Source organism: Mytilus trossulus, chromosome 14 (assembly GCF_036588685.1).
Source record: "Mytilus trossulus isolate FHL-02 chromosome 14, PNRI_Mtr1.1.1.hap1, whole genome shotgun sequence".
Lineage (NCBI taxonomy): Eukaryota > Metazoa > Mollusca > Bivalvia > Mytilida > Mytilidae > Mytilus > Mytilus trossulus.
Genome location: NC_086386.1, coordinates 68458608 through 68472126, shown reverse-complemented (window position 1 = coordinate 68472126; position 13519 = coordinate 68458608). Strand labels below are relative to the sequence as shown.

The 13519-nt window shown below is 33.0% G+C and overlaps 1 protein-coding gene across 1 annotated transcript; it reads left to right on the top strand.

Moving 5' to 3' along the window:
• The first annotated feature begins 8318 nt into the window (after window positions 1-8318).
• On the top strand, window positions 8319-12218 carry LOC134696458 (uncharacterized). Its single transcript, XM_063558279.1, has 3 exons — window positions 8319-10591; window positions 11358-11543; window positions 11797-12218. Exons 1-3 carry the CDS (start codon window positions 10282-10284, stop codon window positions 12183-12185), a joined length of 885 nt encoding a protein of 294 aa, XP_063414349.1. The 5' UTR covers window positions 8319-10281; the 3' UTR covers window positions 12186-12218.
• The last annotated feature ends 1301 nt before the right edge of the window (window positions 12219-13519 follow it).

Here is a 13519-nt window from a genome sequence, read left to right as displayed (position 1 = left end):
ACAATATTTTTTTTTATTTATCTATGAATAACTACAGTTTGTATATTTACAATATAAATTTTAAAACCTATTGAAATATTTTCTAGAGAATTATTTGAAAAGGCTTCCAAAATTTCATAAATTTGATGCAAAATGACGGTGGGCATGGATAACATAAACCAGCTCCGTTGGAAATTGGTCATGATACTATTTGGCTTCAATTTTTAGAATACAGTTATAAAGTACAAACACCACACATAACTGTTTTATCCAAGTTTTTATTATAAAAACTGGTAAATTTAGAAAATGTTAGTATTGTCGCCTATGGCAGATTAAATACTACCGTTTTCCCTTAACAATAATGGAAAATGTAATTTTTAATCAGTAGAGAAACAAATTGTTACATAGTTAACTATCCGGATTGGATAGATCCGATAATCCACTGGTATCAATGTAAGATATATTTATAGATGAATAGACTATATAAAACTCTCGATTACAAAATTATATGACTGTTAAAAATAAGTTTTATATGAAACAAGTATTTTCTTCTTTTCTTTAAAGGGTCGTATAAAATATTACTATTTTTACAGATAGAAAATCCCATACGAAAGTCATATCAATCTACTATATATACATTGATTCATTAATACTAGGTCAAATTCGATAACTCGTATATATAACTACGTCATATTATATATGCAGTATAGGTTACACGAGGTATTAATCAAAGTACGGTAATATTTTACTGATAAATCTAATCTAACAAACGAATTTAATAGATGAAGGTCATGAACAGTCATTGCACTATCAATAGCACCATCTATATGGTCCTCCACCGAATTGTGTTGGTTTAAATAATATCAATGACACGAAAGAACACTTGTCAATGATAAACATACAAACGTTGTGAGCCCAAGCATGGAATTGTATGCGACTGTGTCTGTGGACTGTCATACGTACGGGGCTAGGTAATTTTGTTATTTTACATTTTGCAACAAAAATATTGTCTTTCACTTTGCATCCACCATAAAGTTTTTAAGTAATCATGAAAATACGATAGGCGAGTTGTCCCAATCTTATTTCGGGTCGATCTACCCGCGACCGAGACAGATCAACGCATATGCACATCATTGTTAATCTGCACGTTATGCTTCGTCACCATGTAGGACGATGAGGATATAAACCGATTACAAACACACTTTTACTGTTTAGTCAATTTTTGGTAATATTGGGGGACTTAGTTTAACAAAGGGCAATATGAGAAATACATACAAATGCCTTCTTTTATAGAACTACAGAATGGAATGCAATATTAAACCAAATAAAAAAAAAGTACAGTCAGGTGAGAGACACATGCGCTTGAGGGTCTGTAGTTATTTTGGCCACTGACAGTAATTTACTTTTTACAAAAATCAAAAAAATTGTTCCTGAAGCCAGCGCTGGTCTTAGACGAGTTACACGCCCGTTTTACTCTATGGGAAAATGTATTCAATAATTTTCCAAGAAAGCATCAAACTCTTTGTATTTTCCCCGATTGCCAACTTTTCTCCCTGAAATATCTGGTTCTGTTTTCTATATAAAAAAAAACTTTCATGACGGGTGCTATATATGGAGCAGGATATTAAAAGCACCTGAAATCAACCCCAGTTTTTGGTTGGGATGTGTTGTTGTTGTACCCCTATTTGTGACACTTTGTTCGCACATCAATAAAATATATTTGATTCGAATGTCGTACAAGTGAGATGTTTAGCGCTACAAAACCAGGTTCAATCAACCATTTTCTACAATTTTTCTATATTTTAAAATGCCTGTACCAAGTCAGAAATATGACAGTTGATGTCCATTCGTTTGATGTGTTTTATTATTAGATTTTTGCAATTTGATTAGGGACCTTCCGTTTTGAATTTTCCTCGTAGTTCAGTATTTTTGTGATTTTGCTTGTACCCTACATAATCAACTCTGTCCCTTCCACATCGGTACAGCTTACCTGTGAAGCAATTTTTCAGATATGTTTGCGCCATTTGCTGCCGTACAAATGTAGTTAAGGGCTCAAATTAATCCTCAGAATACCAGCAATGTGGTTCAATGTGCATCAAACTTCTATTTTTATCAGTTTAAAGTCAATCGCCTCTTACTGACATGCATTTTTTTCCTGTATACTAGGGTTTTTTTAATCTTTTTTTCCTTCGAATTTAAAAAAAATATTTTCCAAAAGAAGTGCATAGAAATTTATTATTTGGGGGGGGGGGGGGGGGTTAGTTTATAGTTCCAATTTGTACACTAGTTAAAAATGTAATTTTAAGTGTACCAGCGCAATCAAAAACTTGAAATGCGCTACAAATCCGTAGACATTTCTAAAAGATTATACCGTTAAAGTCGCAAAAACCGCTAAAATATCCTTTATTTATTTTGTAAAAAAGATGTAACAAAACATGATTTCGAAAGTGTTCGGGTATGTTGAAATTGAAAACTCTTTTGTTTAAATAAAGGAACAATAGAAAAATGACAGACTAAGGGTTAGATTCCTCCTATATATGCGTAAAAATTATGCGGCAACAAAAATGTATCATCTGAAAGAAAACAAGCTTGGAGGATCTTCATGGGTTTATTTCACGTCTTAAGTATATTACGTAATTAAAATTCTGTATATTTCTAACGATGCCAGTGGTGGAGGGGTATGCGGAACTAAGAACCAAACTTTACCTACTTTACCTAAAAAAAGTTATGTTTGTTTGTAAAAGATGGTGTTTGCCAAATCCCCCCCCCCCCAATAATAATTGCACGCATTTTCTTTTTTTATTTAACAAAAAATCCAAGGAGTACCATGACAATTCCCCTAGCAAGGTGTCTGACACAAAGTTTAAGTAGCTAAGATATTTTACTTATTGGTATATTTTGTTGATTAAAAAAAAAAGTCATATGTCAATTTGTTTCTCCTAAAACTGGGGTTTTGAGACACGAAATTTAGGTTTTAAGAGATGACCAGAATGCTGGATTTTGCACCAAAATCAAAATTTTGTCGGAGGCTGACCATCCCCCCCCCCCCCCCCCCCCCCTCGAATCACCACCTCTGATAAGTGGGATGAGTCGCTTTGCGTCCCATCACTATGTCCTGCCGTACCAATATAAATTTGGATGCTACACCTATGGGACTATATTCGTACGTGTGTCCTTGGACATGTCGTTAACTTGGTTCCATATAATCATTAGAATTGTGATAGTGCAAAAAGTTTAAACTTTTAGCTCTAAATTTTCTGAACTATATGTACTAGAGTAGATAATTCGGTCACTAAGGTTCATAAAGAACGGAAATACAATATTGCTTATCGTGAAGTAAGCCAAACAATCAGAAACCGCGATTCAAGATAAGTGAAACGAAACAATGACAAAAAAACATTTGAAACTTTAAGATAAAATAGCAATCAACTATACATAAAAACAAACATCGAACAAAAAAGTTAAAATATAAAATTGAAATTTGCTCGTCGTTTGGTTGCTGACTCTTAAAAAAATGATGACTTAAACCTAAGACTATTATATATATATAAGTGTTACAAAAGTATCAGGTTAAAGAAATGCTGAATACTTAATAATTCAGATTTTTTTCATATATTGTCTTATAAGGTTTTTATTTACACAAGATTACAGGAAATGATTATTATCGTTTCGAACAAAACGGAATCAAAACGATCAAGTAAAAAACACATATATGAGGGTCTGGAGGGAGGGGCTCTTCATTTTTATATTATTTCATTATTAAGTCCATTTTTCTCTATTATGAATGTTTTGGCCAATTATTCTGAATTTTTATATCTAAATACCCAATTATTCTCTGTTCTAGATTGTTTTATCAATTTTTCTCTTTTCTTTGTCCTTTTGCTCTTCATTCTGTACTTTCTTATCCATAATTCTATTTTGTAAACCCCATTCAGGCCCTCATTTATGATTGATTTGACGTAAAACATTGCTACGAAGCAAACAAGGGACAATAAAATGTGAGTATAAAAAGATAAAGGGAATATAATAATTGACTTTTATTAAGAATGCATTTATTTTGTTGCATATGACAAGAAATAGGGAATAAATCATACCATAAACAGTGGTGATCTCCAGGTGCTCCGCAAGAGGAAGCAGTTCCTGTTCCACTATTGGCTCCCGTCGCTTATCTTCAGAACTAATCAAAGTATGTGTAGTTTATACTAAAGAGCTTCTGTTCATAGTGACAATGTGTTTAGTTTACATTTAGAGCTTCTTTTTATAGTGACAGTATACGAGCTTCTGACTACAATGAAATTATCTGTAGTTTATACTTAGAGCTTCTGAACATATTGACAGCATCTGTAGTCTCGCTGTGTTGAAGACCCATTGGTGCCCTTAGTGTGTTTTCTGATCGTTGGTTGAGTTCTTGTCTCTTTGACACGTTCCCCAATCCCTTTTCAATTAGATTACAAGAATTTCTTATCACAGGGACATGATGTGTAGTTCAAAGTTATACTTAGAGCTTATGGACATAGTGTCTTAAGTGTAGTTTATACTTGGAGCTTCTGTTATAGTAGTATTCATAGAGCTTCTGATCACAAGGAAATCATGTCTAGTTATTCTTAGAGCTTCTTGATACATTGAAATTATCTTAAGCTTTTAACTCATTGATATCATGTTAAGCTTAAACGTAGAGTTTCTGCTTACAATGATAGTGCGAGAAGGTTAAAGTTTGAGCTTCTGACAACAATGGTCCGTGTAACACTTATCAATTAAAAATTTGAAAATTTGAAATTTTGATATTTTAAAACTTTGACCAAAATTTAAAAAAATCTAAAATTTCTAAACTTTTTAATATTTTGAATTGATGAGTCTTACACGGACCAACAATGTCATAATGTATAGTTCATACTTACAGCTCTATTTCGAATTAATGTTATGTTTTGTTTCTGATCATCTTAAATTAATGTGTAGTTTAAACTTAGGAATTATAATCACGATGCAATTATTAAATGCTTCTGATTCCTGTATAACTACTAGTATGTGTACAGTTAATTCATATGTAGAGCTTCTAATCGCATTTTACGTCAGTTCTATGGAGTAAGAATACGACCTGCTTTTCTTTAGAACACTCATGTTTGTGACACTTTTAGTTTTGTGTGTTCCTTGTATCTCGTCGTGAATTTCACATAATCGGGTTAGGTAGCAACCATTTGATTTTCTGGGGGGGGGGGGGGGGTCTATGTTTTTTTTTCTGGACAAATCTATTTTTATCGCGACAAGTCAAAAACAATTTTTTTCTTTTAATTTTAGCATTACATATAGTGGCAGCTGAGGGTAAAACAAACAATTTTTTTTCTCAGAATCAAAAACAAATTATTTTTTCTCTCCAAAAACTGGAAACAAACTTTTTTTTCCAAAAAAAACCATAGCCCCCCCCCCCCCCCCCCCCCCCAGAAAATCAAATGGTTGCTGCCTTACATGATCGTTTTTTTTACCCGTAAGAAAAAATATAATTTATAGATAGTAAGCCTGCAGTCTATGACGAGTTTACTTATTATACAAACGTATAAGTACAGGTCAGCCAATAAGCAGTTAGCGTAACTATCATGGTTGTAAAAATGCACTATAATTAGGTTCAGGTTGAGGCAAGAAATAACAAGAGATTATAGAAATACTTAAGCAGAAAATCTTTTTTTTTTAACATCCGATGAAAGTCGCTTTCAGTATTTATATCAAACCGTAGTTTACATGATAAGTCAGTGTTTTTAATGCATAAACAAAATTAATATATTAAGATTTTTTCTTTTTATTTGTAGTATTGGTAATGTCAATGATGGTTTGTATTTCCTATTAATGTTGATTAATGGGTGTTTAACGTCCACCGGCAAATCAAAGGCGAATTGGGGACGAGAACATGTTAATGTGATAAGTGATACGTACGCGTATGAGTACGAGTATACGTATACGGTCCGGACCGTACGCATACGGTCCAAATACTCATATGGTCTGGAACATAAACACTGCTTTGGACTTTGGCGACACACTGAGCCGGGTCTTTTAACGTGCTAGTTCCCAAGGGGTAATGTTCAGTCAGCATAAAGACATGTTACTCTACCCGGCACATTGCTTTTACTCTGAGCTGACCAGTCTTTGATCTTACTCCTAGATACCACATGATTAGCGGAGAAGCAGTAACTTATAATTCAAGTATTTGGTTTGACTAGGCATGGGACAAACACACGATCTCTCCACTCATGTTTCTGATTTGAGTTTTTAATTTCCGCAGATGTATACCACAGTTCATTATGTCGTCAATGTCGTGGACCGTGTCATGAAATATATGAAAAATCTAAAATGTAATAGATAATTTTAACCTCATCAATATTAGCAAGAAAACAGATGAAAACTCAAGCTTCTTACCTGTTAAACCTCATATGAATAGAGGTTTCACATTTAAAGTTTAAAACCTATGTTATACATTTCTGCCATGTTCTTATGTGTATGCAAGCTTGACGCATACTCCTTCAGATCATATGAATTATGTGCACATACCGGTTAACCATTAGTATATTATCTATTATACATCTGCATTTATATTTTTTTTTAGGATCCCAATCTTATAAATTTGAATTTAGATTATTATGTTTACTCTTTATTAGATATTTCTAAAATTGATTTCTGGTCACACATGCAGATTGGATGTTGAGTCGTCAAACACAATAGAATCTATAAAAGTAAAGGTCATGAACAGAGAAGGAATTCCAGTTGATCAGCAGTGCTTTCTATTCGCAGGACAACAACTGGGAAATAACCATACTCTGGGAGACTATAACATACAGAATGGATCAACAGTGCTTCTAAGGATACAGAAACGGAAGATTGATCCATAAATCTATTACGTATTATGATATGTTCAAACTGTTGTTTTATGGTGTAATATTATACTTTACATGTATATTTTTATTAGCTCACCTGGCCCAAAGGGTCAAGTGAGCTTTTCTCATCACTTTGCGTCCGGCGTCCGGCGTCCGGCGTCCGGCGTCCGTCGTCGTCCGGCGTTAGCTTTTACAAAAATCTTCTCCTCTGAAACTACTGGGCCAAATTGAACCAAACTTGACCACAATCATCATTGGGGTATCTAGTTTAAAAAATGTGTGGCGTGACCCGGTCAACCAACCAAGATGGCCGCCACGGCTAAAAATAGAACATAGGGGTAAAATGCAGTTTTTGGCTTATAACTGAAATTTTCAGATGAATCGGTCAATCGGATGTTGGGTTGCTCCCCTGAATTGGTAATTTTGAGGAAATTTTGCTGTTTTTGGTTATTATCTTGAATATTATTAAAGATAGAGATAAACAGTAATCAGCAATAATGTTCAGCAAAATAAGATCTACAAATAAGTCAACATGACCAAAATGGTCAGTTGACCCGTTTAGGAGTTTTTGCCCTTTATAGTCAATTGTTAACCATTTTTCGTAAATTAAAGTAATCTTTTACAAAAATCTTCTCCTCTGAACTACTGGGCCAAATTAATCCAAACTTGGCGACAATCATCTTTGGGGTATCTAGTTTAAAAAATGTGTGGCGTGACCTGGTCAACCAACCAAGATGGCCGCCACGGCTAAAAATAGAACAAAGGGGTAAAATGCAGTTTTTGGCTTATAACTCAAAAACCAAAGCATTTTGAGGAAATCTGACACGGGATAAAAATGTTTATCAGGTCAAGATCTATCTGCCCTGAAATTTTCAGTTGAATCGGTCAACCCGTTGTTGGGTTGCTGCCCCTGAATTGGTAATTTTGAGGAAATTTTGCTGTTTTTGGTTATTATCTTGAATATTATTATAGATAGAGATAAACTGTAAAAATCAATAATGTTCAGCAAAGTTAGATTTACAAATAAGTCAACATGACCGAAATGGTCAGTTGACCCCTTTAGGAGTTATTGCCCTTTATAGTCAATTTTTAACCATTTTTCATAAATCTAAGTAATCTTTTACAAAAATCTCCACTAAAACTACTAGGCCACAATCATCTTTGGGGTATCTAGTTTGAAAAATGTGTCCGATGACCTGGCCATTCAACCAAGATGGCCGCCACGGCTAAAAATAGAACATAGGGGTAAAATGCAGTTTTTGGCTTATAACTATGAAACCAAAGCATTTAGAGCAAATCTGACAAGAAGTTAAATTGTTAATCAAGTCAATATCTATGCTGCCCTCCAATTGGTAATTTTTAAAGAAATTTTGCCGTTTTTGGTTATCTTGAATACTATAATAGATAGCGATAAACTGTAAACAGCAATAATGTTCAGCAAAGTAAGATCTACAAATAAGTCAACATGACTTAAATGGTCAATTGACCCCTTAAGGAGTTATTGCCCTTTATAGTCAATGTTTAACAATTTTCATTAAGTTGGTAAATGTATGTAAATTTTTACCAAATATAGTTCTCTGTTACTAATGGACAAAGTTCATTATAGATATAATTGTAAGAAGCAAAATCGTTCAGTAAAATAAGAACTTCAAACACTTCACCATTACCAAAATACAATTTTGTCATGAATCCATTTGTGTCCTTTGTTTAATATGCACATAGACCAAGGTGAGCGACACAGGCTCTTTAGAGCCTCTAGTTTGATATAGCCATATATTTTACCAATAAATGTGAACTCACAGTTTACATTAAATTTTATAATTCAAAGGTTTAGATATACTACAAGTGTACTCTAGAAGGTGGTAAAATAACAAAATCTTAAAATCAAATGAAATATAAATGATCGCTCCATTGATACATAAAATTAAATTAGATAAAATTAATGAACAAATCTTTCAAGCTTACCTGGCCCAAATAACCTCATGTGAGCTTATACCATCAATTAGCGTCCGCCGTCGTCGTCTGTCATCGTCTTTCGTCGTGAACTATTTCAAGAATCTTCCCCTTTGAAACTACAGGGCCAAATACCTTCAATTACATGTTTCGTAGGGTATCTAGTTTATAAATTGTATCCGAAGATTTGATCCATCAAAAAACATGACCGCCATGGCTAAAAATAGAACATCGGGGGCAAATGCAGTTTTTAGCTTACATCTCAAAAACTAAAGATATAGAGCAAATCTGAAATCGGGTAAAATTGTTCAATTGGTCAAGATCTATCAGCACTGAAATTTCCGAACGTATCGAACAACCGAGTGTTAAGTTGTTGCCACTAAATTGGTAATTTTAAGGAAATTTTGCAGTTTTTGGTTATTATCTTGAATATAATTATAAATATATTTAACTGTAAACAGCAATCATGTTCAGCAAAGTGAGATCTACAAATAAAGTAAATGACCAAAACTGGCAATCGTCCCCATAAGGAGTTAATGCCCTTTAAAGACAATTTTGCACAATTTGTTCATCATGGTTGTTAACATTTAAACATGTTTTCCTCTAAAACTGCAGGGCCTGAAACTTTTAAACTTAAGTTATCTAGTTAATATATTGTATCCGAAGTTTTGATCCGTCATCAAACATGGCCGCAAAGGCTTTAAAATAAAACATAGGCGTCAAATGCAGTTTTTGGCTTATATGTCGAAAACTAAAACATGTATCTAGCAAATCTGTTCGGATATGAATGTTCAACTAGTCTTGACGGTCTATCATTCCTGAAATTTTCAGACTAACAAAACAACCCATTGTTGGATTGCAGCCACTTAATTGGTAATTTTAAGGAAATTTTGCAGCTTTTGGTTATGATCTTAAATATAATGGAAAATAAAGATAAACTGTAAACAGCAATAATTTTCAGCAAAGTAAGATCTACAAATTAGTTCCATGAACAAAATTGTCAATTGACCCCTTAATGAGCTATTATTCTTTAAAGGCATTTTGTCATAATTTGTTCATCTAGTTGGCTTACTTTAAAAATCTTCTTCTTTGAAACTGCTGAATCAATTCAGCCAAAGTATCTAGTTTAAATTTATGTATTTTATGTCCTTGAAAGTCGAGAAACATAGTCTCTATGATGGCATTTTGAAGCCTCATTAACATATATTGAAAAGCAAAAATAATCATTGATAAAAGATGTACGCAAAACATTACAGCCTGTCAGGTGAGCGATTCAGACTCTTGATAGCCTCCTGATTTATATTCAGGTTATTTAATATAACTCTACCATTTCTACGTAAGATCAATGATTCAAGTTATTGAATGACGAACAGGCAAAATTTTGAAACCTACGATATTCAAAAGGTATATTTGTTCCAAGTTTGCTTTTCTCACGCGAAGAGGTATTTAGTAAAATATCATCGCTTTCACTTTTGAATTGGTAATCGACATGAAGATTTCCGCTTTGTTCGTTTTGTTGTTCGTCAAATTTGCTTTTTCGAACCCTGATCATTCAAAGTTCAAACGATTGAGCAATGGCGGGAAAAGTGATCCTTTGACGTGGTTTATCCTACAAAAATTCAGTGCTCTAGGCAAAACATTGGAAAACTTACGAGATGTTGTGGACGAAAACAGAAAAACCGCTCAGAAAAAGAACAGTATTCTACAAAATAAACTTCAGAAACTTGAATCAAATCTTGAAATTTCTAAACCTCAAAATAATGATGATAAATTGATAAAGCAGATTGAAGATTTTAAAAGTAAGTATTCCGTCTTATAATGTTTTATATAAAAAAAAAAGCAAAATCTTAAAATGACATAACTCATAAAGCATGTATTATGATAATTTGTTCTTATAGTGGTATAACACAATGTAGACCGCTGTACCCCAAAATTTGTCATTTTTATCTATTATTTCTGTTTGTTTTGCTCATACATCATTGTCAATATACGTTAATTAAATTTAGTGCGACTGTCATACACAATTCATGTGAGAGGTTTAGCTTGCTATAAAACCAGGTTTAATCCACCATTTTCTACATTAGAAAATGTCTGTACAAAGTCAGGAATATAACAGTTGTTGCCCATTCGTTTGATGTGTTTGAGCTTTTGATGTTTGCCATTTTAATGAGTTTTAATGAGTTTGTTAAGCACGTTCATGAAAGGTTAATATAGTTTCCATATTATCCTTTCTTAAGAGGTCTGGGAAATTTCTCTCATATGGATTGAACGTAGAACGTCATTGTGGTGTTCGCGTTTTTGTAAAATTATTACGGTGTTTGGTATTTTTATATATTATTATATGTAATTGGATTTTTTTTAACAACATAATTAAATATTTATTTCAAATACATATGCATTGGCTTGTTACAATATCCTTCATGAGTCCAAGCTCTTCCTGATGTTCCCTCTTACATTCCACTTATCACCCAGCTAGGGTATATAAGTTGTAAAATACATATTACATTTTGTACATCAAATATATATTAAATAATATCACTAAAAAAATAATTTGATTTTTCGCAGAAAATGGTAAGAAGATAGAGACCATTGCAATCAAAAATGGAAAGGAACTTGATTCGTTTCGGAAAGAGATAGATATCATTAAAAATGGAATGGTTAAGAAAGCAAAATTTGGACAACTCGAAAATAAAGTACGCACAATTCAGCAAAATGTTCGACAAATTCAATCCCAGATGACGAATTTAAGAAGTGAGTATAATGACTAATAAACAATATAGAGGCACACAAAAACTAAAAAAAAGTCTGACGATATCTCAAAAGAATCGCTCAATATAAGAGTTTGTATGATAAAGTTGTCTTCTTCGTTTCTCTTTACACAATTGATTTTTTAAAAATATTTGAAATATTGATGCCAAGACATTGCGTGTAACGATATTATTGAGTGAACATGATACTATATAACATTGTGTGTTATTGTTACAACGAATTTATTGTATTTCAGAAAGTTCAATAGCGTTCTTTGCATTCTTAAAAAACGACCTGTATGCAGTTGGAAGTGAGGTACTGAAATTTGCTGATGTGAGGATAAATAAAGGAGGTGCCTTTAATCCTTCGACAGGAGTGTTCACAGCTCCAAAGCAAGGAATTTATCAAATGTCCTGTACTATAATGGGTTTTGCAGGATACGAATTTTATTATTTGATTATGAAAAATGGCAGCATTTACTCATATGGCACCACGAGTAGTGGAGGACATTGGAACACTGAGACTTCCCTCATTTTGATGAATCTTAGAAAAAGTGACAGAGTGTACATAAAACACAGACACGGAGCGTCAAGAGTTCACGCCAACAAAAACAGCTATTTTTCAGGATATTTAATATCAGGTTAATAAAAATCCGACCAAATTATTAAATTCATTAATATTTACTAAGTAAATGTCATTTTAAATGTATTGTTGTTTATTGATAAACCATACAGTAGCTTCGACAAGACATGTACAGTAACACATTAACAAGACTAAGCACCTACATATCATAGATGTAAATTTGGAACAATCATATGTGAAAAGTATAATAACTAAAATACCGAACTTCAAGGAAAATTCCCAACAGAAAATCAAACGGCAAAATCAAAAGCTCAAATGCATCAAACAAATTGAAAACAACCGTCATATTCCTGTCGTGGCACAGTATAATAGTGTATAAATTAAACCTGATTGCATGGGTAGCTTACCAAATAAATGAAACGAACTTTATTTGAATCGATCTTAAAAAGACCAGTTTGCGTTTACATTGCTTACGCAAGATCGATCGCGATCGATCTTATTTAATCCACAACATAAAAGGAACCCGGTCTGACCTTTATTTTTGTATCTAAATATATTTTACATTCGCCCGAAAAAGATGAATCGCGATCGACATAAGCGTTTACCCCAAAAAAAAGACTCAAATAAAATGTATCTATTTAAAACCACCTCTAGTAGAGGTAGACTTTTTAAGTCCGATTGAAAATCGATATTACCCGTTTACACTGGACCAAAGATCGATCTTTTTTGTAAGTGTAAACGGGGGTCTAAGTCTCCCTGGTATTCAATTAATTTATAATGGCAAGGTTTGAGAGTTTTTGGCAAAAACAATCCTTCCATAGTAATTGCCGATCACGTAATGTTTTTACTTAAGAATAAAATACAAGAAACTAAAGATTGGGCTATGCAGGCCTAGTTATAACATAAAAAGAATTAAATCAAAGTGAAGAACTGTTGCAATATTTTTCCATGCAACTGCGTTATAGCATACCAGAAACAAATAATACATGTATAAGATGTCTCTGATAATTTATGTTAAATTTGAATTTAAATCGAAAAATAACGAAAATGTATTAACTAGCATACCGAAATCCAAGGATTAAGTTATTCAAAAACTGGAGTCAATAAACCCTGACAAATTCGAAATGGTCAAGAAAATGGAAAACATGCATCTGTGTCAAATTCCTGAATTAACACATGCAATTTTCATAGAAAATTGTGAATTAAGCCTTTTTAATGGAGATATATATTGCCATATGATGGGACAGACGTATGCTACTGCTGAGAAATGGGAGCAATTAAATCATCACTCTTGTCATAGATTCTAGTTAAGATTTTCCATCTTTGCCAGATGCTGTTATTTCTTTTTGCATTATGAAGGTTCTATATAAATTCGGCTTCTGAGTTCAAAAACAAGT